The sequence below is a fragment of the Trichomonas vaginalis genome, chromosome V (genome assembly GCF_026262505.1).
Source record: "Trichomonas vaginalis G3 chromosome V, whole genome shotgun sequence".
NCBI lineage: Eukaryota > Parabasalia > Trichomonadida > Trichomonadidae > Trichomonas > Trichomonas vaginalis.
Genome location: NC_067207.1, coordinates 22,309,712 through 22,333,376, shown reverse-complemented (window position 1 = coordinate 22,333,376; position 23,665 = coordinate 22,309,712). Strand labels below are relative to the sequence as shown.

Below are 23,665 nucleotides of genomic sequence, written 5' to 3'. Positions count from 1 at the left end.
TTTGCATCTTTCATCACTTCCAATATATTTATATTTCAATTTTGATTTATTGGTTTCATATTCATTAACGTTTAATAATTCACAGTCTTCCTTTTTAAATAAATGTTTTATGTATTCAGGATTAACAATTCTATAATATTGCTTCCCTTTAAATCTTTGAATATAAACAGGAACACCATCCTCTAAAATTCGATAATCTATTTTATCTGGTTTTACTTGTTGGGTCATTTATGTAAGAATAAATAAATAAATTATTTTAAAATTAATGTGTTAAAAAATGATACAAAATCGCTCGATATTGTATGAATTCTTACGTTTACAAAAAAAGTCACACAACCCATCATATCCTACTACTAAAAATTTTAACGTGCTTTATTTTTTCTTTTTTATAATAATACATATTATTATATAATTAACATATTCATAATGTTTCACCCTTTCAAAAATATAATCCTCCTCCTCTCAATAAACGTACATACGGGTGGCCTCTTTTTTCAAAAAATTAAAATTTGAAATTTTGGGCTCAAATATTAGAGATTTTTCAACCTTCAACGATATATGTTGTCTATATCAGACCTCCTTTCTTTTTGATACTTAACATTGTTCCTAAATCTTAGCCGTTAAGGCTGTTCTGAAAATATTTTTTTTTCGAAAAAATTCGAAAAAAATTCTTAAAATTCAAAAATCCCTTAATTCCTGAGGATTTTGGAAAAAAGTTTTTACATGAACATGTGTATATTATATGAAGTATATTGATAAGGTAAAAATCAAATTTTATTGCATATTCATCGAGAAAATAAACTAACGAATCCCTCAAAATTGAGAGGGTAATCCTCCTCCTCTCAAATAAACGTACATACGGGTGCACCCTTAATGAAACAATAAAGGTTAAATAAATAATAAAGATTTTTATTTTATATCAGTATTGAGAAGAAGTAACAGCTGACACTTGGTAGACAACTTCTTTATGTCTAGAAAATTCTATCTTGCCTTTTATTTTTTTCTCGCTGTGAAACGTATTCGGTCATTTTTTAAAAAATCAATTTTTTGTTAGAGATAAGAGCTAAAACTTTGCAGACAACTCCCCCATGTCTAGCAAATTTAACATTCGTCTCCCATTTTTATATATTTGGTTTAGAATGTTCGAAAATGCGTAATATGGTCATTAATATTAATTGAAAAGAACCTTGAATTAATTCAATCTGATCTCACAAAATATTTTAAATAACAAACTTTGTAGTTTGAATAGATAATTAGTATTAAACTCAAATAACTAGTTTATTTTTGAATAAAAATTATTTGAATTTATTCAATTTTGTGAATTTTCCTTCAAAAATCAAGTTTAAATATCTTATTTGCCATATAATTATAAATACAATGAAGCATATTCGAAATTGAAAAGAATGACTTTTTCTGTTCTTTCAATCATTCAATTTGAATTTTGCAATATTGGATTTCTCATTAAATAGCTATTAAAAACAACAAGCAATTTAACTTACATTCAAATTTATTTGTGTTATATTCAATCTTCTCAAAACTTATAATTTTCGGCTATAGCATGATTATATGCTATATAATATAATAAACCTATAATAGTATCATTCTTTCAATTATTTGAAGAGAAAACCGAAAAAATCTATTTTCGGTCTATAACACTTCGAAATATTAATTAATATTTACTTGATAATAGATGACTAAATGTTTCATTTTGAATGAATATAGCATGATCTAAAATAACATGTTCAAGTTTTGTAATAAGCTTGAAAAAAAGTATGTGTGATAATTAAAAAACTAAAAAAACTTATGTTTTTTTATAAATTAGTTTTTTTAAGGCACTTTTAAAAAATGGGATTGCCAATGCCCAGTAAAAATGAAAAAGAAATAAAAGGAAAAGGATATGAAATCCTCAAATAACATCAAAAGTCTCAAAAAATAATTCTTCGTCATTAAGAGTATTTTCGAATGAATTATCGAGAATGAAGTCGTCTTTGTAAAGATCAACATCTGCAATTTCTCCAAATGATTGTAGTTCATATTGTTGTTCTACTTCTTGTTGCTTTTGTTCTTGGAGTATTAAAGGAACAGGGAAATCAATAGGATGCATAGGAATATTCATAGGAGTAAATGATTCCAATGAGGGGTTATAGAATTTAGCTAAATCTGATGACATCTGTTTCTGTGTGCGTGGGTTTTTCTTACTTAGAATAAGTTTACCTTTATTATTGCATTCGTATATAGTTTCGTTAGAACCTTCAAAGTCCCATATGATACTTTTCATAATGCGCTTAGCACTGCACATATGATGAAAAAATGATTTTATTTGACAAAACGATACTACACAATTTTACCAACAGTAAAAGCTTCAAATTCATTCAAAAGTTTTGACCGCTCATTGTTTTATTTTATTCATGATTCGATCTTGAGATAATGATTATACAACTTTATCAAATTTTAATTTTTTTTTTGTTCGAATTTTTTTCTTAGCGGCTTAACAATTTATTTGATGTCTGCAACTAGCGTTTGTGGAGCCCACCATCAAATTGAGATGAACATTTTCGAGTTCATCATCAAGTTCAAAGTTTCGGAGAGTAGTCTTAAACTTTGGCTTCGTTCACAGTTCAATGATCTTTTCGGAAGTCAAAACAAAGTTCCTAATTTAGACGAATATCCAGCCCTTTATGTTATGGTCGAAGATGAATCATATGCATCTATTGACGTTACAAAATCTCAAATTTCCGAAGTTTGTGGATTTTGGGATTCAAATTTATACCCGAGAGTTGACGAATTTGCACACGACCTTATCGTTGACGCTCAATACTTATATAAAAGTTTATAAAAATCGATATCACACACCTTGTGATATCAAAACAAGGCAACCATACATGAGTTCATTATTAAAAAAAATGGGATAGTATATTATCCCAAATATTATTAGGCCCATATACATATATCCAAAAGGCCAAAAAACAAAATAATTATAAAAAACATTAGAAGAAGAAGAAAATTATATTCTTGTTTTATAGTAAATATTTGATATTTGAACAAATAAAACATTTTAAAGTCTTTTTACAATTCCCCATTACAATAAACATAAATACTTTCTCTCTATTTGTAGATTCTCAAATTCTTCATACAGCTGCAAATAAAAATAATAAAGAAATAACAATAGTTCTAATTTCACATGGAGTAAATATCAACGAAAAAGATAAATATGGCAATATTGCTCTTCATTATGCATCAGTTTGTAATAGTAAAGAAACGGATGAACTTCTTACTTCGTAAGGCTCAAATATCAATGAAAAAGATATACATGAAAAAACAGTTCTTCATCTCGCAGCATTGAATAATAGAAAAGAAATAGCTAAACTTCTTATTTTCAATGGCCCAAACGTCAACGAAATATCTAAATATGGAAAGACCGCACTTCATTATGCAACAAATAATAAAAGTAAGTAAACAGTTGAACTTCTTATTACACAAGCTGCAAAAATCAACGAAAAAGATATTCATGAAAAGCAGTTCTTCATTATGTAGCATTACAAAAATAGAAAAGAAATAGTTGAACTCCTTATTCCATATGGTGCAAACATCAACTAAAAAGATAAAAATGCAACAATTGCTCTTGATAAGGCAGCTGATAATAATAATAGAGAAACATCTGAACTTCTTATTTCACATGACGCATAATTTAATGTTCCTGTATCAGATGCTTCTCTTTCTTTTATGATATATCTTCATTAATTTTCCATTTCAAGCATATATAAATCTGTACATATGATATATAAATAAGATTTATTCTAAAACTTTTTAGAATGTAGAAACTAAAGATTTGACTTTTCCTTCCTTGAGTAAAACAGAGTATACGTAAACACCAGCATGTTCGAAGCAGTCAGGTGCAGAAGGAACAATCATAGCTCCATCTTTTGAGTCAACACCTTCACCAACTGGCATATTTCCGAAAGCTGCGTATTTGACCATCCAATCAAGTCTCTTTTGGAAATCAATACCGAGTAAATGCTCCGACCAAGCAACGTAAGCGGTTACGACTGGCCAAGCTGGTTCTGCCTGTTGTGTTTCCATTGTTCCTTCACCACATGGGTTCCAAACGGAGTCGTAGAAGTAAGGATCATTCTCGTACCTTGCAATGCCACTTTCGAGCTTTGTCAACTTAGATTTGATAAAATTCAAGTGACTTAAGGCGTTTTCTGAATCCAACAATCCGAAGAAAACACAAGTCATTGATGCTGAATCAGCTTTTGTATCAGGATCTTTAAGATCGTTATCTCTTATACCTCTATATAATCTTTTTGTTTCTGAATCCCATAATGTCTCCATAACTCCTTTCTTTAGTTCATCAGCTCTTTCCTGGCATTGGCTGGCTCTTGTTGTATCTCCAAATTCCTTCTCAATTGAGTAGGCAGCTCTAATTCCACCGTAAAGGCAGCCCATTTCGAAAGAATACCATTGCTGTGGAACAGGCTTTTTTGTATGGTGGTCGGTGCTCTCTTCCCATGGAGATCTGTCAGATGGAGGGAAATTGTGATAATTTGAGTTCTTTTGGAAGATGAAATTCTCCATTTCGCGGATTCTTGTCATTTTACTCTTGACCCAGTCTTTATCACCAATTGTCTTCAAGTGATAATTTAATGCGACCAAATACAAACCAACAGAATCATATTGTGGCTCAACAAAAGGAGCAACATTACCTGTCATTGTATCATATGTTGTATGGAAGCCACCGTTTGTTAATTCAGCGTTATCGACCCAATTAAAGAAATCTTTCGCTTCCTGGTGGTATCCAGCTGAATCAAGCATGAAGGCGGCCATCAGGGAATCACGCATCCAGTTCTTGTAGCCATAACTTGGATGTAATGATGAAGCAATTAATCCTTTCGCCGGATTTTGGAATTTTTAAGAGTAAGGATTGATTTTTTGTATAAATCAAGAGCATCATCTGTAAGTGATGTTTGGACACCTTGTGAAAGGAATTGAGTGTATCTTTCATTTGTCATCTTGATTATTGCGTCAACACCGAGAACTGTTGCCATTGTTAGATGGTTTACAGCATCGACAGTTGTACGACCAAAAGATCTGATCGAAGTAACAACTGTTTCCTTAGATGGTGAAATTGTGAACTCGTAAACAGCTCCAAAGGAAACTGATGCTTGGTTATATGATGTAAACTTTTGGATAACGCCGTTGGCAGCGAAATACTTGAGAGGGTTTGAGTCATCATTAAAATCACTGTTTCCTACTGATTTTAATGGTTTGTAGTTAGTATCGATTGAGATAGCAACTGAAGCTAAGTTTGATTCCTTACGATCCATAAGGCAGCTATTTCCAGAACACCTTCCTTTTGTCCATTTTTCATCATTTCCTGAAATAACATAATCGAGGAGCTTGATGTTATGGGAATTGCCATCAGTAGACTTGATTGTATATTTCACTAAGTAAAATTCTTCATGTGGAGGCATATAAAAAGAGCGACGGATTGATATTGGCATTTTGTCTGTTCCATATGCATCATATGTAGTAAATAACTCACCATCAACCTCTTGTACACAACCACTGAGGTGAGAATTATTGAAAAGCATATCATTTCCGTAAATTTGTCCATCAATTGAAACAGCAAATGAATCAGATGTAATTACGTCGCGTGTTAAGTCATCATAAGCTTTGAGATGATTGATTCCTGGATGCATTGATGGCTCTACTGTCCAAGATTTTTGAGCTGTGTTCCAGTAACCAATAACTGGGTTTGTCTTGTCCCAGTTGTTAAGCCAGTATGATGGGATTGCTCGCTCTGTAGCAGATAATGTTGGATTAGCAAAGAAAAACAGCATTTAACTTATTGACAATATTAAAACTTCTTTTTGTCTCAAAAAAATTTTGAATGACTTTCTACCGGATTTAATCGAATTAATAAATAATCTATTCGTGTAGATCTTTACAATTATTAATTATCAACAAATTTGTCACATTTCCGATAAAATGAGAGTTGAAAGAGGATTCAATTTATTAAGAGAGTTACTTCAAAATTTCAATACATATTCATTATCCGGTAAATGCACGATAATCTAATATGTATTTATTAAAAAGTGTTTAAATTGATAATTAGTGGTTTATATGATCTTAACATTTCCGTTTTTAGAGATATGGCCTATAATACTTACATCATCGTCATCGTCGTGATATGAAACGAAGTTTTCATCTTCTCCACCATTTGGAATGACATCACCGAACAATTCAAACTTGTTAAGAGCAATGCAAGGTGGATCCCCTGGACAAGCTTCGTTTTGAATTAATCTGACGTATTTCGTTTCATATGTTTTGTCTAAATCGTAACTTTTCTCTTTGCAATAGCGCATTTCATTATCTCTTTCGATTTTATGGACTTCTTTCCATTCTTTATTGTCATCAGAAATTTGTAAGGACCAGCTGTATAAACAGCAGTCAATACAGTAATTATAATGTTCATCTTCACAGCAGCATCTATTTGCATCATAGCAGCAGCCAACACGAACAAAGTATCCGTTAAATTTAATCTTTCTCTTGTCTAATGAAAAAGCAATCCATGGATGATCATCATTAGAACGTCCACAATTTGAACATCAATCATAGTCTTTATCCCATGGATAAATTGCATATTCTGGCTTTGCTTATGCTTTTGATCCATTTACATATTGTTTTGATGATCCACTTGCATTAACAACAATTATTTTATCATCAAAAACTTTTGAGAATATTCCTTTAGTGCTAGTACCTGATTGAACCCTAGCAAAAAGGAAAGAAATAATCAGTTTTGAAAGGAAAAGGATAAGGCAGAGAATATCTATGGAAGTATATTTTTGATTCCATTACTACGGGCACGTTAAACACGATTAATAAACTCTCAATTATCTGTATAACCGTTTTCCATCTGAAACCTGAATCATTATTATCGATGAAACCGTCTCAATCGAAACGCTCGGACAAAAATGGCCGAAGGATGTTTACACCAGATGAAGACATGATCATCGTGACAATGGTGAACCTACAGAATGTCAAAGATTGGAACCATATTGCGAGTTGCTTAAATGGAAGAAGTCCCCGACAAGTACGAGAAAGATATCGGAATTACCTCACACCAGGAATCATCAATGGACCGTGGACCAGAGAAGAGGATGATCTTTTAAAGAAATTATTTAATTCTATTGGATCTAAATGGTCTCAAATTTCAAAACATTTCCCCAACAGATCAGAAATAAATATCAAGAATAGATGGGCGTCAATCTCAAAGTCCCCAAAAATCGAAGAAGATAAAGAACAAATTCCTATCAAAAATGCTGTTACTGAAGAAGACACGGCCAATTTTGACATTTTCGGTATTGAATCGGAACCATTGTTTGAACCATTTGATATTATGTTTTAGATAATTATATTTTATCTAAGCAACTTATTTGTTTATAAATAAAGTACTTTCGCCTTACCTCCAAATTATTTTCCGTTTTTGCAATATGGCATTTGGTCATATTTCTATTCGCCAAATTATTACAATTAAAATACTGCTGTTTCAAGATGAAATTCATCATATCTCTTTAATTTTAATATCCTTTGCATGAAAATTTAATAATTTTTGATCTGAAATAGAAATTTATTGAAATTATCTTGCGAGTTATATCTCAGAAGTGTAAAAATACTGAACTTTGAGTAAATTTAAGAAGAAGAGAGGATGAATTTAAGTTATAAAATCAAGATATAATCATATGTTTAATAAAAGAGCAAAAGTAGTAATTTATTATCTTAGCAGCCACATCCTTCGTTTTGATTAGTATTTGGACCGATTGTAAGAGGCTTATCACCACTAACCGGTGATCTAGCTCCACTTGAAGGATTATTAAGTTCAATTGTTCCTGCAAGAATTTGTTTATACACATCTTGAGCTGTTTTGATGAAAGCATCATCGATATAATCACCAGATAAAGCTGATGTTTCAAAGAACTTAAGTCCGTGCTGTGTAGCAAAGTCTTGAGCTTCAGCTGTTGAAACTGCTCTATTTTGGGCAAGATCTGTCTTATTTCCAACAAGTACTTTAATAGCTGTAGGAGGAGAAAGTTGCATTGCATCCTCAACCCATTGTCCTAAACGAGAGAATGAATCACGATTTGTAACATCGTAAACTAAGAAAACAGCGGCTGATGAACGGAAATATGCACGAGTAATTGAGTAAAAACGCTCTTGTCCTGCTGTATCCCAAATCTGAAGTTTAACTCTAACATTTTCTACTTGAACAATGCGGGTTCCAAATTCTAAACCGATTGTTTGTGGTTGATTTTCATTAAATTTCTTTTCACAAAACATTTTGCACATTGCTGTTTTGCCGACCGCGGAATCTCCAACAAGAACAAACTTGAAACTAAGCTGGTGATCACCTGGTTCTGCTTGCTGTGTCGTCATTAAAAAATTTTTAATATTGAACGGCTTGGGCACTTTTTGTTCATTCCGATGATTTATCCCTTCAATAATTAGAAATTTCAAACTGATTAATCTTTGTAGCAAAATTGATATTTTTCCGAAATGTCGATGTCATTATTCAAGAATCGAGCAAATATGAATAATTACAACTTAATTAATTTGCTCTATTCACTTTTTACTACAATGCCTGATTGTTATAAGCATTTTTCAAGTATTCTATGATGAAGGTGCAATGCAATTTCAAATAATTAAAGATATTTTTTGAAAAATCTTGGAATCTCAAAGGTATTTAAGAAAGATATGTGAATGTTTTCGGCAAAAATTTAAGAAATTAATCAATAAATTTTATTAAAATACAAAATCAAAAATAAATAATATTCAACAATGAGAGATTTCTATAATTGGTAAACAAGTAATATTCCTCATTGTTAGCTTGAGGAATCGGACGAGTAGTTGCTTCCAGATCCATCATCGGAATCAGTATTTTCAGAAGCAGCAGAAGAAGAATCGATAGAAATATTCTTGTTATTAATCTTTTCGGTAATAATCTTAAGCTGTGCATTAATGTAGTTAAGTTGATCAGCTGCGGCAACTTTATCTTGATACATTCTTCTGACAAGAGATTCTTGGTTTTGATGAGCGTTTACGTACTTTTGTATCTTACGAAGCATTAAGTTATCGATATCTGAGAATGGAATTGATACAGGAACGTCACGTCTGAAACTTGGATGTTCTGACAAAATTTGAATAACTTGGCCGAGCAATTCTATTGGCATTAAGTCTATATTCCTGGCAAGTTCGTATTTCTCGTCTGTAGATATTGGTGTCTTTGCTTCTTCTTCTGTTGGGTTTTCTACAACAACCTGAGCACTAGCATGCAATTTGCTTGTCTTCGTTGTGCTTGTGTGCTCACTCTTAACTTGTATTTGTTCGGGGAAAAGGTATGTTGATTTTTGAGCTTCACGAATTTCTCTAAATGTTGCGTATGTTTCTTCCATAAGCTTAATGGCTTCACGTGGTGGCTCTGAATCTTTGATAGCGTTATGAAAAGCCCAAACTTTATCAAATTCAGTACGAATACGAGCAGCCAATTTTCCTATTTCGGAATCTGCGCCATTGTAGAGTATGCAATTAGACCACATTAAATCTACATCGCTCTTAAACTCTTCTTTCGTTGAATATTTCTCTGATAAGATGTTGTTTTTGATTGTTGAAAGATCAATTTTTTGTTTAATGACTTCAGAATAACGTGGAGCTTGTTCATCGGAAACAGGTTGATGGAATTGAGATGTCTCATCCTTTCCGACTTTGTAGTTATACAAATATTCACAAAATGTGTAACAATATTGAAGTTCTTTTGGAAGATTGTCCTTTGCAAGTGCTGAACACGTGAATTTTAACGGTGGAACGTTAATTCTAAGTTGGCGGTATCGATGAGGATTAAATGTAAATGTGAATGCCATTCTCCACCAAAAATAATTTCTTCGATGATTCCTTGAAAACCGTATTTTCTTCTCAATAGCTGATCGATCAGGGAAATCAAATGCATTCGTTCTCTTACAAGAAATATGTAAAGAAAGAATGTTTAGTCAGTACCTTAAAGTCTTGAATCTTTCTTCTTTAAATTTTGCTCATAATTTTCAAATCTTTCTTTGTTGTGTTGTTAATTATCGAACATTATTTACTTTAAATTAGGGCTGTACAAGATTTAAAAAAACATTGCCGGGTTACCGTAGAGGCCTGAAAAAATCGCGCCTCGGCGGCAAGCCGCCTCGGCATTAAGAATGCGCATCTAAATTTTTATATGTCCTTCTTTCTTTTATTTTTCCCTTCCCTTTCTTTTCTTTTTCTTTTTTTCCCTCCTCTTGCTCTCATTTACCTTTTTTTCCTTTTCTCATCATTTTTCAAAATTTAAAATTTTTATCAAAAATCTTGCCTATAAAAGCAGACTATGGAACCTTTTAATGCCTCTTAATCAATATTATACAGCATAAAGCATATTAAATGAAAGTAATTACGTATAAATTTATTTTATTATCTTATTTATTAATTCTTTAGCATGTATTGTTTAATATTAACTTTTCTGTACATTAAATATGATATCTCCAAAGTATGAATGCCTTGTAACGAAACGAAAACTTAATTTTATGTTGAATATTTGTCACAAACATTAGATTATTAAAATATATGTTGGATATCCCTTAGTATGAGACTTCATGACTCTTGTTGTCTAACGTGAGCTTTGGATTGCAAGCTCTGTGGTTAACGAACATAAATTAATTGTAAAGTTTTCAAAAATTTTCATCGTTTCTATCAGCATCTATTTTTCCTTTAAAATAATATATTTGTATGAATACAATATTTAGTAATTTTTTTATTTCCCATAATTTCATTCAAAATTTCAGAAAAAATTAATTTCTATTCAATATTATTTCAGCTTCAAAACACTTCATTCTTATAGATGTTGATTCACTAAAGTGTGATTCTATTTATATGAGGTAGGGGCATGAGGCTCGGCAAGTCTTATTGCTTTTTACCTCAATTTAGGTATTAAATAATTATAATGATTCATAGTGGCCGCTGCTGACTGGCCATCAGCAGTCCCCTGGCCAAGATTAATATAATTATTTAATACTTATCCAGTTTTACATCAATAACAACAAAGCTAATCAATCATCATTCAGAAATGCGGGAAATTACTACTAATATTAAAGATTGATAGACATTAGGCTGGCCACCTTCTGTCTAATATCTTTACGAATAAAAATAATACTTTTTAAAACAAATTATTTAATAAATTTTATTAAAAAACAAAATCAAATATCAAATTGATCATCATTCAACTTGATGAAGAAGCGGCATGCTACATATTCTTCTTTGCATGATTCGTTCATTGAATTTCTTGTCTTTCGCAATTCAGATATTACACGTTCTACATCTGCTTCACTGCACGAAAGTGACATCATCCTTTTTCCAATTGGTCTTATTGCTTTTAGTTGCTTTATGCCATTCATGTACCAAAACTTGCCATCATTTTGAGCAAGATGATGACCATTTATAAGATGGGAATCATCTTGCTCTATGAAGAAATCGTAAGCATCACTCAATTCCTTGGCTCTATCGTCTTTATTGATCGTTGGATCAACTGTTGATTCGGCAATTGCTCTTTGTCTGAGGATTGTTATCATGAATGTGTATAGATCTTTTATCTCTTCATCTACAACATCCCAGACCAAGGAATTCCTCGAACCATCGGCATTTGTTTCGGCTGCATGATCGTCGTTAAGCATTTGTTCCTCTTCTGCTTGCTGGATCTCTTCATCATGCTCGGCTACCTCGTCAACACGTTCTGTTCGTTCTTCTTCAAGGATTTCGCCGAGTTTCTCAAATGTGATCTCGCGATTGATGATCCTCAGGGAAGGAATCGTTGGGACTTGCACATCTTTCAACTGCATTATAGGTGGATAGCTTGTCTTTCCTCCAAAACCCTTCTTGTCTCTGATGATCTTCCTTGCTAACGGTGTAAAGCCGAAAGCAAACCGAAGCAAATCAATTCTACCATATTCTTTCATATCATTTTTGAATATTGTAGTGATTGATCGGAGAATCTCTTCACCATCTGGCGTTAATCTTCCTGCCATTTCATCCAACATCCCTTGGCACTGTTGTATCATCAGGAATGCATAAGCACCCATGGACTTGTTGGATTCCAGCCATAATTGAAGTTGCTTTAATGGCTTGAATATCATTAAAGCATCTTTAAAGAGTGGAGGAATTCCATCACGTGTCCATTGTAACTGTTCACGTGTAGCTCTGGAAAGGGATAGTGGAAGATCTCCACTTCTTAAAGCAGTATTAATTGTTTCCAGATTATCAAAGATGAAAAACAGAGTATCATATATGTAGAGCCAGCGAGTTTCCGGGATTGATGGAACCCTGATCTTGTATCTCGCTCTCATATCGTGATTCTTAAAGATAATGATAATCTGGTGAACTCTATTCATCAGTTCATTCAACAATGGACATTGCTTACGTGCGTGGACAATAGCATTGTTCAAGACGTGGTTAAGGCAACGAATGTACACGGTTTGTAAGCCAGGGAAAAGGGCTCCTTCTGGCCTCCAGTGGCAGAGTCCTTTAACCTGGGCTGGCAAACCATCTCCGACTACTCCAGCTACGTGGTTTTTATTAACCTTAAGAGAATCAAACCACGTATGGTAGTCCTCGTATGTCCAATTAGTCGAAATTGTTGTGTCGAAGAATTGGTGGCGATCTGTTTTGCCTGGATTGCACACACAAGAGAATAGACCATGACGGCTGCCGTGTGTTCCGCAGTCCAGGGAAATTGAGAAGATGCGGAATTCCTCGCAGAACTTTAGGCCCCGAGAGGAGTCTGTTTTGCCTAAAGTAATCAATGCCTCTCTGACACCGCGCCGTGTGAACTCAATGTCTGGGATTGTAAAGTTGATGCCCTGTTCGCGATTGACTTTATTTTTAAGCCATTTGGCGAAGCTCTCTAGGAAGCTTTTAAATGCTGGCTTCATTGTGGCATAAAGGCTTATATCTAGGCTCGCAATAAGCCTGGCAATGATCTCTTCTAACGAAGGATCATTACCAGAGCCAACTGCTTGCTGAGTATTCTCAACTTGGTGCTCAGCAGGAACGTAGTTGGGCATTGTGAGTAAAAATTTGCACTTATGATCTTTAAAATCATTTTTCCTACTTTTTTTAATGCATCACACGAACTGCCCTTGAACTAATGTTTCACTACATTCGGCACAGTATGTAAAGAGCCTTCCTTTGTCTGATTGATTAGGCTCATTCTCATAATAGCCGATCGTAGTGAAACATTTTTTTCCACACTTTGTTTCCAATGTTTCAGGAGTTGGTGGATATTTCGTCTTCTTAAATGGAATCCACTCATCATATACATGAGGATCCCATGCAGTCATAATAAAAATAAAGCTTTTTGAATATATTCAATTTTTAAATGATATTTTCACGGGTTAAATATAAAATAAAGAATAAGATGTAAATTATTAAAATATTTAATTTTAAATTTTGAACCCGTGATAAATATTTTTTTGCATTAAAAAAAAAAAAAAAAAAAAAAAGGTAGTGGGGCTTCCAGGCACTTCGTGCCTTCTAGCCCTGAGGATGTTTTGTCAAGACTTCTTCATCGTAAATGTTTTGTCAAAACTTCTTCATCGTAAATGTTTTGTCAAGACTTCTTCATCGTAAATGTTTTGTCAAGACTTCTTCGTAAATGTTTTGTCAAGACTTCTTCATCGTAAATGTTTTGTCAAGACTTCTTCGTAATGAGCGTAAAAGACCCAAAAATATATTTTATGTTAGAATGTTAGATCTAACATGTTTTCTAACACGTTTTCTAACATCGTAGAAAACTCATGATTTCATCGTAAATGTTTTGTCAAGACTTCTTCGTAATGAGCGTAAAAGACCCAAAAATATATTTTATGTTAGAATGTTAGATCTAACATGTTTTCTAACACGTTTTCTAACATCGTAGAAAACTCATGATTTCATCGTAAATGTTTTGTCAAGACTTCTTCGTAAAGAGCGTAAATGACCCAAAAATAATGTTTATGTTAGAATGTTAGATCTAACACGTTTTCTAACATGTTTTCTAACATCGTAGAAAACTCATGATTTCATCGTAAATGTTTTGTCAAGACTTCTTCTTCGTAAATGTTTTGTCAAGACTTCTTCGTAAAATCAGACAAAAATAATGTTTATGTTAGAATGTTAGATCTAACCTCTTTTCTAACCTCTTTTCTAACCTCTTTTCTAACCTCATGAATTTTCATGAACTTTCTTTACAAAGTCTTTACGATGAAGAACTTTACAAAGTCTCAACAAAACATTGACAAGAAAGTTCATGAGAAAGACTTTACAAAGTCTTTACGATGAAGAACTTTACGAAGAAATCTCAACAAAGTCTTTACGAAGAAGTCTTGACAAAACATTTACGATGAAATCATGAAAATTCAAGAGGGTAGAAAACATGTTAGAAAACATGTTAGATCTAACATTCTAACATAAAATATATTTTTGCTGAATTCCGTATGAAATTTCATGAGTTTTGTATGTTTTAGACCATGTTAGAAAACATGTTAGAAAACATGTTAGATCTAACATTCTAACATAAAATATATTTTTGGGTCATTTACACTCATTTACGAAGAAATCTCAACAAAGTCTTTACGAAGAAGTCACAATAAAACATCTGTCAAAAACCTTAACCGAGTAGTTTTCATGTTTGTCACTTTTCTGTCACTTTTCAGGAAAAAACATTTTTATTATATATATAAAATGAATTTTACAAAACCACCGTTACCCTTCTTTGGAAATAAGAGTAGATGTAAAGATATTCTATTGAGAGAACTTAAGAAACTACCGAATGGTCTAACATTTGTAGACTTGTTCGGTGGAAGTTTCTATATATCTCATTTGTGCCATACAATATTTCCTGACTCAAAGATTATATGCAATGACTTCGACAACTATATGGACCGTCTCAAACATATTCCAGACACTAACAAAATATTGAAAGAGTTAAAAGAAAAGATACCTATAGGTAAGATGGAACGTATACCATTAGATAAGAAAAATATTGTCAGAGAGGTTTTGAAAAAAGCAGAGTATATTGACTGGGATAGTATATCTTCTAGACTATTGTATAGTGGTTCTATAAGAGTTCATGACATTGAAACACTTATGTCAAAAGTTTTATATCTTAACTATACAAAGGTTTTCAAAGAGAACATAGAAAAATATACTGAGGGTATAGAGTTTGTGAGATGTCGTTGGACAGAGTTGTATGAAAAATATAAAAACAAGGAAAATGTTTTCTTTATAGTAGACCCACCGTTCTATAACACATGGGATTTTCAATACCAAGTAGACTGGACTTTGAGAGACTCTTTAGAAACTTTAGACGTTTTACATAACCATCCATGCTTTTACTTTACATCCGATAAAAGTGGTTTGGAAAGTGTCATGAGATGGTTAGAGGACATACATGACTATGAGTTTAGATACGATAAGATAGAATATGAGAGAGGTCCTATAAACTGGAGAAAGTGTCATAACAAAGAAATTTTACTAGTAAGTAAATGTGGTTTGAAATAGGACTACTTGTTTTAGGTTTTTTCCATTGTGTCATTTACTTATTTGACGTGGCAGAAAGATATAGAGAATATGAAGATGAACCAATGCCTGCAAATGTTCAGCATATGTACTCGTAAGAGATATTTTTATCTAATATTAAATGGACGCACAGAACTTAGCGAATGCACAGCAACCTGGACAACCAAACCCAGAGAATATTCCAAATGAAGTTAGAATACAAACTGCAATGGCAAACTATGGTCAAGTGCCAACAGATGTACAAATGCAAACTGCCATGTCAAATGACGCTGCGTTAGGCTTACCACCATGGTATGCAAATATGAGATGGAAAGAGTTTTATACAAACCCTGAAGTCGGATATAAACAACTCTATGCAGATGACGCGAACACAGGAGTTGACCCAGAATATGTTTTCTATCAGAGGAGAAATAGAATGTATGAGCTCCAGTTAAAGAATGCTATGGAACTCAACAGGAAACGTAAGAGACTAGGCGGACATTAGATTTTTACATATAGTAAAATGGGTTTCTTCAGTAGTATTGGAAACTTCTTTCGAAATGTTGGAAGAGGTATATGGAATGGAATAAAAACCGTAGGAAGGGGAGTATGGAACGGAGTCAAAAATATTGGTAAAAGGGTAGGTCAGCTTGTTGGTATTATACCTAAAGACCCTGAACCAGAAGAACAAGCTCCTGTTATACAACAGCCTGAACCTGCACCACAGTCTAGTTGGCAACCAAATCCAACACCTCAACCGTATTAAAAAATCATATTTTTACCGTTCGATAGTAGTTGTATATGAAACTAAGTTCTAAGTAAAACGCGTGGTATAATGGAATTATTCTCTTTCTTCCATCTGTAGTAAACCATACTTGAAAGTCTGAAATACTTCCACTTGGTGGTTCGTATAACTTTGTAGGTTTTTCGTAAAAGTCATTTGCCAAGCATAAGAAAGAGTTTTGGGCGCCAGAAAATGAAGCATGAACTATAATAGCATCTGAGTCGAAAACATTTTCATATGTTCCATTAGGGTTTTCGACTTCATAAAAGTTCGGGTGTACTGGATATTCTGCAGGCTGATTTAACATCCTCAAAAATCTATACCATGCCAAGTTGTTATATTTTGTAGAAATATAAACGTCTTCTCCAAGGTCTTCTATTCTATTGATTTTAACAGTTGCATTTTTCCTGTCATATAAAATATCGAGATGGTACTCTCCTTCGTCAATGTTGTACTGTTTTGCATATTCGAGATAGATATCGTTTATTTTTTCTTGAAAAGCTTGAAGAGTTGTTTCTAAGTTTACAAGCAAACTAACTTGTAAAAGTTTTTCCCTGTTCAAATTTCTCATACGTACGTTTTTCTTTGTTATAGTATCGAATTTCAAAAGCGACCGTAAATGGGAAACCATGTATGGCTTCTGAAATGAATTTCATTCTACGAAAGCCAATAGCTTTTGTGACGGATGGGTCTCTTAACCATCTCAATGGGTAGTCAAAACGATAGCCTTCATGCTTTACGGTCTCTGTCTCAAACTTTTGACCGACATTCGTAAAAAGTTCATCTAATGGTTTAGTTGTAGCAACTCTTGAATTTTCTTTTTCTATTGAAAGCATATTTTATCTAGAATAAAAATGTCGAAAGAAACAGCGTCTATGAGAGAAATAAAACACAACCGACAACTCATTTTGCAAGCTCTAAATAAGAACACAACAAACTTTTCAAACTATTCTAAGATATCTGAGTCATTGAAAGAAGGAAACTTAAAACTGACGATAAACCCAATGACAGACGAGTTTCTATTTCAAGACAACAAGAACCATACTGTCTGTGTAAATCCAACAAAAGGAACTTTAAACGAGAAACCTATAAAAGAACTTCTTTTGAAAGCAGATGTTGACAACAAAGCTGACAAAGAGTATGTCATTGAAAAAGTTCAAGAAGAACATGACAGAGCAGATGCAACATATGCAACGAAAGAACATACTCATCCTGAACTAGCAGACAAAACATATGTTGACAATAAAATGTCAAGTGAAGTGACAAGAGCTGAAAACGAATATTCTAAAAAGACTCATACACATACCATTGCAAATATTACAAACTTACAAGAAACCTTAAACAAGAAAAGTGACGTTGGACATACACACGATTTCTTCGCAACTGTTGGTATAGAAAATATTGCAGGAACGGTTGAAGAACCTGATGGAACTGGTGGGGATGTATTAAATTGGAAACCTCCTAACTTTCCACAAGGTTTAACATCGGATGAAGACATAACGACGATGAAATACACTAGATGTAGAAATGTCTATGTCATGGAGGATGAAAACAATGTTAAATTCACTGCTCAAGATTTATATGATAAGAAAGCTGACAAAACATATGTTAACGATGAGTTAGATAAAAAAGCTGAAAAACATATGTTAACGATGAGTTAGATAAAAAAGCTGACAAAACAGAGCTTCAAACGTTAAAGACAGAAATACTTCAAACACTATATCCTATAGGTTCTATTTACACGTCAATGAACTCTACCAGACCAGAAGTAGTACTTGGTCTCGGAACTTGGACTCAAATAGTCGACAGGTTTTTGTATTGTGCAAACTCTTCAAAGGAAACAGGTGGAAGTAAAACGATTTCAGGTGAAAATTTACCTGCACACAGTCACTACATAGATTTAAGTACATCTCAAGCAGGTTGGCATAAGCATAAATTTTGGGATTGGCACGCCTTGAAAAAAGGTAAAGGATATGATGTTAAAGACGACGTTCAGTTTGCTATAAATTGTTACTGGAGTGACACTCAGGGAGATGGAAACCATACACATCGCGTTACAGGATATACACAAACAACGGGACAAAGTAAAGACTACATGCCACCTTACATGACAGTTTACGCATGGTATAGAATTGCTTAGTCGTCATTTTCAACTTCTTTAGCATATTCGTCAGGAGTTGTCTTATATTTGTTAGGAACTGTCTTTGAAAGTATACCACCTTGAACCTTAACAAGTTTGAAACGAGGTCTGACAATAGTAGTTTTATCTTCTGCTTGCAGTCTGTACATTTTGCCATGTTTGCCTAAAACTTCATAATATTCTCTTGTATACTTTCTTCTATTTTTACGAACACGAACGTGAGTACCTGTCGAGTTCCATTGTTGTCATAGTCAATAGTATTTTCATATGGGTCGCGTTTAGGTATTTCTATTTTTACTTTGTCACCTTTCTTAAGTTTGAAGCCTGGCATTCTTTCTTGTTTGTCTCTTTTGACTAAACTATTAAATATATAGTCTTTCTCTAAGTCAGGGTTGTTTTTCATTTCTTCGGGGGAGTGGTTTCCCAAACCTTTTTGTTTACGGCTATTGTAAATATTTAAAACTTGTCTCATCTTTGCCATGGAGAAGTGTCTATACTTGTCGTCATATGACATTTCATTTGCTTCAACCTTGTGGTTGGTTTAAGTCTTAAGATTTTTATACAACTGTCAATGACACCAAGAGCAGAATGGTTTTGGTCGACAATGAAATATTGGTTTACATTTTTTGAACGCAGATAGTTTTTTACATCGTCTGATTTGAAAGAACTTTCATAGTCAGATGTCAGTTTTGTTGATGGTATTTGTCAACGAATATTGTCAAAGCAGTTTTCACATCAAATATTTTTGGAATGATGGGGCTTCAGTATCTTGTGTTTTGACCAACAAATATTAGCCAGTATGGTGGTCCATCTTCTCTATACCTCGGAATGTTTTCCAAGATATCCATAAACCAAGCATTTGGTGTTGAACTAAGATTTTTACCATGAGTGCTTTCTTTGTCGCTTTAGAAACATAGGGGTCCTTGTTTGGATTCGTCATTTTTTAACCCATAAGAAATGGGTTTATTTGGCGCATTAGCAGGAGTTGCATCCAGATTTTTGCCCGCAGTGGGAACAATAGCCAGAGGTGTATTTGGAGTTGGAAGGAAGATTTTGAGTACATTAGGTATACTTAAAGAGAAAGCACAACCTATTATACAAACTGTACAGAAAGGTTGGGATGTAGCACGAGATGCAGCAAATCTTATTCCAAATCCTGAAACAAGAGGAAAAGTTCAAGGATGGATGGACAATGTAGGAAGAGAAGCAGGAAACTACTATAACAAAGCAAATGACTACTATAACCAAGCAGGACACTATATGGACCAAGGTGAAAGATTCTTTAACAGAGGATATAACCATGCACAACAGTGGGTAAACAACAACCAACCGCAACCGCCTCAAACGTGGGGAATGTAAATTTTTTTACTGAGATGAAATGAACAATACAGCATTGAGACAAATGGGCTCAAGATGGATTTGTCGGCTTCCAGCAGTTACACAACCACGTGTTTGTCAAGTTCTTCCTATACCTCAAGAAGTTTTAGACCGACTTAAAAAACAACAACAACCAGTTGAAAACAAACCAAACTAAAATTTTTTACTGAGATGAAATGACCGAAGAAGTTGAAACGGTAGATTTGACACCACAAACAAAAAGTTCAGAACCATTGTCAAAACCTGTCAAAGAACTTACAGATGAAGAAAAAAATTCAATAATAGAAAGTGCCAGGTCTGGAAATACAAACCCTAACTACAAAGTCACTTTTCATAGAAATGGAACGGCTAGTATCTCAAAAAAGAAACAGACTCTCACAAATAAAATATTGAAGTCTGAAGGAGTTTATGAGACAACAGATGGGAAGGTATTCTTCACGGACCAACAGTTCATTATAGAACATCTCATTGACTTAGAGTCAAAATATTCTAAACTTTACAACAAACACAAAAAGTTGAAAGGAAAACAAAAACAAATGGCATATGATATTTATGAAGATGTTGACGACACAACTAAACCTGCAAGTGAGGTAAAGTCAGATGAACCGAAAAGTGACGAAAAACCGATAGAAGAAGAAAAACCAAAAACTGAAGATAAACCAAAACCAAAGTTTAGTTTGGAAACTAAACCAAGTCAACCTTCATTAGCTGGTATGGGTTGGCGTCAAAGACTTATGGTAGCTGGTGGTTATGTTAAGTAAAGAAAACAGTATATTTTTATTTTTATTTGAACTGTACGCTGAGTTTGTTGGAAAAGACCGTTGGGAAACTTGTTTGTTACAGATGAGAAATATGAAATGGCATACCATTTAAAATAAAACATTTTTTAAAAAAAATATTTTTTTATTTTATTTGAAATGTACGCTGAGTTTGTTGGAGAAGACCGTTGGGAAACTTGTTTGTTAGATGAGAAATATGAAATTCACTGTTGTGAGTCATTTGAAGTCAGAAACAAAAAGACAAAAAGAGTTTTAAGCGAATGGGAGCAAAATGACGGATATGCTAGGATGAGGATTGGTGGAAAACACTATTTTAAACATGTTGTCATTGCAACTCATTTTATACCAAACCCTAACAATCTACCTTTTGTAGACCACATAAACCATATAAGAAACGACAATAGACTTGAAAACTTACGTTGGGTCACTTGTTCTGAAAACAGTAAGAACATAGGCAAATTTAGAGATATTGTATTCGAATTTGTCGACGAACTAGAAGATGAAGCAATTGAAATTACAGACTATGGTAAGCATACGTTTGAGTTTTACTACTATAGCGAAGAAGGACTCTTTCTACCTTTATACCGGCGTAAACTATAGGAAATTACAAGTATGTTTTACTAAGGCGGGCTATGCTTATGTAAACACTAGAGATACAGATGGAAAACACGTTCATATATTTCTCAACAAATTCAAGAAGCTATATGGCATACCATTTTAAAACATTTTTTAAAACAGTATATTTTTACATATATTAAATGTTTCAGGTTGAAAAACAAAGAACAAATGTAACAGATACAAAACCGTTAGACTATATCTTTACAAACGCTGGTAGGACTATATCAGATGAAGAAATTTCATCCGGCTCCTACCGCTTTGACTTTCCAATTCGTTGGCTTCAAAGTCCTTCAGATGCAAAGGCAATAGGATTTAGAAGAGTTTTGTTTTCAAAAAGAACTAACGCGTTTATGTTTGCGGTATATTTTCATGGGCAATATAGAGGTTCTGACGGTCTACTAGACAAATTTGATGAAATGAGAATCTTTACGGTTCGTTCAGACGAAAGTCTTGAGAAGACTCTAAATGACTTTCAAACTCAAATAAACAAATACTACTGGGAATTTCAAGAAAATACGATTCTTTACTAAATGGAACATACTATCTGAAACTAGAATATGACAAGATGAACTCCACAGTTTCATTTCAAAGGATTGAAAATAACCCTCCAAGAGATACACAGTTTTTATTTTGGCAAGTAGACAAACGTTCTTGGGCACAATTTCTTCGGTTACTAAACCAGAACGAACCATTACCACCTGACGGTCCGTTCTGGTTTATACGCCCACCAACAGATTTGACAGTTTATAGAAACGTGTTTGACCCTCAAAATGTCATGTGTCATGCAAGTTTCAGTTCAAGCAACAATAGTTTTCTTTGTATTGGTAAGGACTTTTATGACTTTGCTTCTAAATTCTATGAACCACCGAGTAACAGTTTCTCTGACTTTCAAGTTTGGTTCACAACAAATGGTGTGCAACATATTGTTCCATTGTACTACGACTTTTATCTCGAATTGTCTTTCATATATAACTACGGAGAAGTGCTGAAAAAGTATTGAAAAATAATGTTTATGTTAGCATGTTAGATCTAACACGTTTTCTAACACGTTTTCTAACATGGTCTAAAACTCTTGAATTTTCATGAATTTTGTGCTGAATTCGACAAAAATGAGTTTTTGGTTGAAAAAAGAGGTGGAGCCAAAAGTGGCTCGACCTCAAAACAAGCATTTTGTGAAGAATATACCAACCCGCGGAAAACAGCGGGTTGCTTTTTATACAAAGTTCACCCGTTGAATTTGTCATGAATTTCCTTAAGATAGAAAAAGTGAGTTAAAATGAGATTTTTATCGTTGTGGTCCGACGGTTAAGCCACAAACGAATGTCCGACGGTTAAGCCACAAACGAATGTCCGACGTACCACCAAAAAATATTTTTTATTTTTATTGTAAGAACTGAAATGACAGTCGAAGCAAAAACGTTCACGAACAAATCTAATGGCGAAACATTCACAAAAGGCACTTACAACGGTATTGAAGTCTTACGTAGAGACAAGGATGGTTATATAAATGTAACAAATATGTGTCAGCAGTTTAGGAAAGACTTTAGAAGGTTGTTGGAAAATAAGTCCTGGGAAGAGTATTTTAAGGCATTTTGTGAAGAATATACCAACCCGCGGAATTCCGCGGGTTGCTTTTTATACACAGTTCATGCAGGAATTCCCGATGAAATCAAACAGGTTAGAGGAATGTATGCAGACCCAAGACTTGTAAACTATATAGCAATGTGGGCTTCTCCAAAATATTGCATAGCAGTTGGAAAAATTCTGGACTCCATAGACAAGAAAGTTCATGAGAAATTAGATGAAGAAGAACTTGAAGATACAGTAGAGAATGCAAAACCTTTGTTTGAAGAAGAAGTTAGAAAAATGCATGAAAAACAAATAGAACATGAACGTGAGATATGTTCTGGTTATAGAGATTCTCCATACGAACTAGACCAATGGGAACAAGAAGATTTAAAGAGAGAATTTAGAGAATATGAACTCGCTAAAATTTCATTAGAAGCTGCAGAAGAGAGGTTAAAAGTTTGGGGTCGTTTTGTACAAAAATATTGTGAGTAAATGAACCATTTTTTTCGACAAAAATAATGTTTATGTTAGAATGTTAGATCTAACATGTTTTCTAACATGTTTTCTACCCTCTTGAATTTTCATGACTTCTTCGTAAATGTTTTGTCAAGACTTCTTCGTAAATGTTTTGTCAAGACTTCTTCATAATGAGTGTAAACGACCAAAAAATATATTTTATGTTAGAATGTTAGATCTAACATGTTTTCTAACACGTTTTCTAACATGGTCTAAAACTCTTGAATTTTCATGAATTTTACACCAAAAATAATGTTTATGTTAGAATGTTAGATCTAA

General features: G+C 33.4%; 18 protein-coding genes and 3 pseudogenes across 21 annotated transcripts, besides 3 other annotated features; 11 read left to right on the top strand and 10 right to left on the bottom strand.

Moving 5' to 3' along the window:
• Positions 1–936: 936 nt before the first annotated feature.
• Positions 937–1,653: a mobile genetic element.
• A 154-nt stretch (positions 1,654–1,807) lies between these two features.
• On the bottom strand, positions 1,808–2,299 carry TVAGG3_0383240 (uncharacterized protein; the record flags this gene model as incomplete). The annotated part of the gene is made up of 1 exon (XM_001293073.1): positions 1,907–2,299. One exon carries the CDS (start codon positions 2,297–2,299, stop codon positions 1,907–1,909), a length of 393 nt encoding a protein of 130 aa, XP_001293074.1.
• A 121-nt stretch (positions 2,300–2,420) lies between these two features.
• TVAGG3_0383230 (uncharacterized protein) lies at positions 2,421–3,183 on the top strand (the record flags this gene model as incomplete). Its single annotated transcript, XM_001285363.1, has 1 exon — positions 2,504–2,836. The coding sequence occupies one exon, from the start codon at positions 2,504–2,506 to the stop codon at positions 2,834–2,836; it is 333 nt and encodes a 110-aa protein (XP_001285364.1).
• A 624-nt stretch (positions 3,184–3,807) lies between these two features.
• TVAGG3_0383220 (glucan 1,4-alpha-glucosidase protein) lies at positions 3,808–4,449 on the bottom strand (the record flags this gene model as incomplete). Its single annotated transcript, XM_051232131.1, has 1 exon — positions 3,808–4,449. The coding sequence occupies one exon, from the start codon at positions 4,447–4,449 to the stop codon at positions 3,808–3,810; it is 642 nt and encodes a 213-aa protein (XP_051101861.1).
• A 434-nt stretch (positions 4,450–4,883) lies between these two features.
• On the bottom strand, positions 4,884–5,843 carry TVAGG3_0383210 (glucan 1,4-alpha-glucosidase protein; the record flags this gene model as incomplete). Its single annotated transcript, XM_001583065.2, has 1 exon — positions 4,884–5,843. One exon carries the CDS (start codon positions 5,841–5,843, stop codon positions 4,884–4,886), a length of 960 nt encoding a protein of 319 aa, XP_001583115.2.
• Positions 5,844–6,122: 279 nt separating this feature from the next.
• On the bottom strand, positions 6,123–6,368 carry TVAGG3_0383200 (uncharacterized protein; the record flags this gene model as incomplete). Its single annotated transcript, XM_001583066.1, has 1 exon — positions 6,123–6,368. One exon carries the CDS (start codon positions 6,366–6,368, stop codon positions 6,123–6,125), a length of 246 nt encoding a protein of 81 aa, XP_001583116.1.
• A 565-nt stretch (positions 6,369–6,933) lies between these two features.
• TVAGG3_0383190 (RNA polymerase II transcription regulator recruiting protein) lies at positions 6,934–7,474 on the top strand (the record flags this gene model as incomplete). The annotated part of the gene is made up of 1 exon (XM_001583067.1): positions 6,944–7,411. The coding sequence occupies one exon, from the start codon at positions 6,944–6,946 to the stop codon at positions 7,409–7,411; it is 468 nt and encodes a 155-aa protein (XP_001583117.1).
• A 231-nt stretch (positions 7,475–7,705) lies between these two features.
• On the bottom strand, positions 7,706–8,455 carry TVAGG3_0383180 (Golgi to endosome transport; the record flags this gene model as incomplete). Its single annotated transcript, XM_001583068.2, has 1 exon — positions 7,783–8,436. The coding sequence occupies one exon, from the start codon at positions 8,434–8,436 to the stop codon at positions 7,783–7,785; it is 654 nt and encodes a 217-aa protein (XP_001583118.1).
• A 58-nt stretch (positions 8,456–8,513) lies between these two features.
• Positions 8,514–9,926, bottom strand: TVAGG3_0383170 (chromatin remodeling; the record flags this gene model as incomplete). Its single annotated transcript, XM_001583069.2, has 1 exon — positions 8,883–9,917. One exon carries the CDS (start codon positions 9,915–9,917, stop codon positions 8,883–8,885), a length of 1,035 nt encoding a protein of 344 aa, XP_001583119.1.
• Positions 9,927–10,146: 220 nt separating this feature from the next.
• Positions 10,147–10,338: a mobile genetic element.
• A 1,337-nt stretch (positions 10,339–11,675) lies between these two features.
• TVAGG3_0383150 (ribonuclease H-like family) lies at positions 11,676–12,458 on the bottom strand (the record flags this gene model as incomplete). Its single annotated transcript, XM_051232130.1, has 1 exon — positions 11,676–12,458. A coding segment is annotated over one exon (783 nt), but the record flags the coding sequence as incomplete, so codon positions are not given.
• Positions 12,459–12,653: 195 nt separating this feature from the next.
• On the bottom strand, positions 12,654–13,130 carry TVAGG3_0383140 (uncharacterized protein; the record flags this gene model as incomplete). The annotated part of the gene is made up of 1 exon (XM_001291226.2): positions 12,654–13,130. A coding segment is annotated over one exon (477 nt), but the record flags the coding sequence as incomplete, so codon positions are not given.
• Positions 13,131–13,190: 60 nt separating this feature from the next.
• Positions 13,191–13,406, bottom strand: TVAGG3_0383130 (uncharacterized protein; the record flags this gene model as incomplete). The annotated part of the gene is made up of 1 exon (XM_001291227.2): positions 13,191–13,406. One exon carries the CDS (start codon positions 13,404–13,406, stop codon positions 13,191–13,193), a length of 216 nt encoding a protein of 71 aa, XP_001291228.2.
• Positions 13,407–14,787: 1,381 nt separating this feature from the next.
• Positions 14,788–15,606, top strand: TVAGG3_0383120 (phage tail repeat-like family; the record flags this gene model as incomplete). The annotated part of the gene is made up of 1 exon (XM_051232129.1): positions 14,788–15,606. The coding sequence occupies one exon, from the start codon at positions 14,788–14,790 to the stop codon at positions 15,604–15,606; it is 819 nt and encodes a 272-aa protein (XP_051101859.1).
• A 139-nt stretch (positions 15,607–15,745) lies between these two features.
• Positions 15,746–16,108, top strand: TVAGG3_0383110 (uncharacterized protein; the record flags this gene model as incomplete). Its single annotated transcript, XM_051232128.1, has 1 exon — positions 15,746–16,108. One exon carries the CDS (start codon positions 15,746–15,748, stop codon positions 16,106–16,108), a length of 363 nt encoding a protein of 120 aa, XP_051101858.1.
• An 18-nt stretch (positions 16,109–16,126) lies between these two features.
• On the top strand, positions 16,127–16,369 carry TVAGG3_0383100 (serine threonine-protein phosphatase family; the record flags this gene model as incomplete). Its single annotated transcript, XM_051232127.1, has 1 exon — positions 16,127–16,369. The coding sequence occupies one exon, from the start codon at positions 16,127–16,129 to the stop codon at positions 16,367–16,369; it is 243 nt and encodes an 80-aa protein (XP_051101857.1).
• Positions 16,370–16,373: 4 nt separating this feature from the next.
• On the bottom strand, positions 16,374–17,043 carry TVAGG3_0383090 (annotated as a pseudogene). The gene has a single exon. A coding segment is annotated over exon 1 (670 nt).
• A 318-nt stretch (positions 17,044–17,361) lies between these two features.
• Positions 17,362–23,665: part of a mobile genetic element that runs on past the window's edge.
• TVAGG3_0383080 (uncharacterized protein) lies at positions 19,485–19,886 on the top strand (the record flags this gene model as incomplete). The annotated part of the gene is made up of 1 exon (XM_051232126.1): positions 19,485–19,886. The coding sequence occupies one exon, from the start codon at positions 19,485–19,487 to the stop codon at positions 19,884–19,886; it is 402 nt and encodes a 133-aa protein (XP_051101856.1).
• On the top strand, positions 19,906–20,061 carry TVAGG3_0383070 (uncharacterized protein; the record flags this gene model as incomplete). Its single annotated transcript, XM_051232125.1, has 1 exon — positions 19,906–20,061. The coding sequence occupies one exon, from the start codon at positions 19,906–19,908 to the stop codon at positions 20,059–20,061; it is 156 nt and encodes a 51-aa protein (XP_051101855.1).
• TVAGG3_0383060 (phage tail repeat-like family) lies at positions 20,081–20,665 on the top strand (the record flags this gene model as incomplete). The annotated part of the gene is made up of 1 exon (XM_051232124.1): positions 20,081–20,665. The coding sequence occupies one exon, from the start codon at positions 20,081–20,083 to the stop codon at positions 20,663–20,665; it is 585 nt and encodes a 194-aa protein (XP_051101854.1).
• TVAGG3_0383050 lies at positions 20,822–21,404 on the top strand (annotated as a pseudogene). Its single transcript has one exon. A coding segment is annotated over exon 1 (583 nt).
• Positions 21,671–22,301, top strand: TVAGG3_0383040 (annotated as a pseudogene). Its single transcript has one exon. A coding segment is annotated over exon 1 (631 nt).
• On the top strand, positions 22,700–23,240 carry TVAGG3_0383030 (uncharacterized protein; the record flags this gene model as incomplete). The annotated part of the gene is made up of 1 exon (XM_051232123.1): positions 22,700–23,240. A coding segment is annotated over one exon (541 nt), but the record flags the coding sequence as incomplete, so codon positions are not given.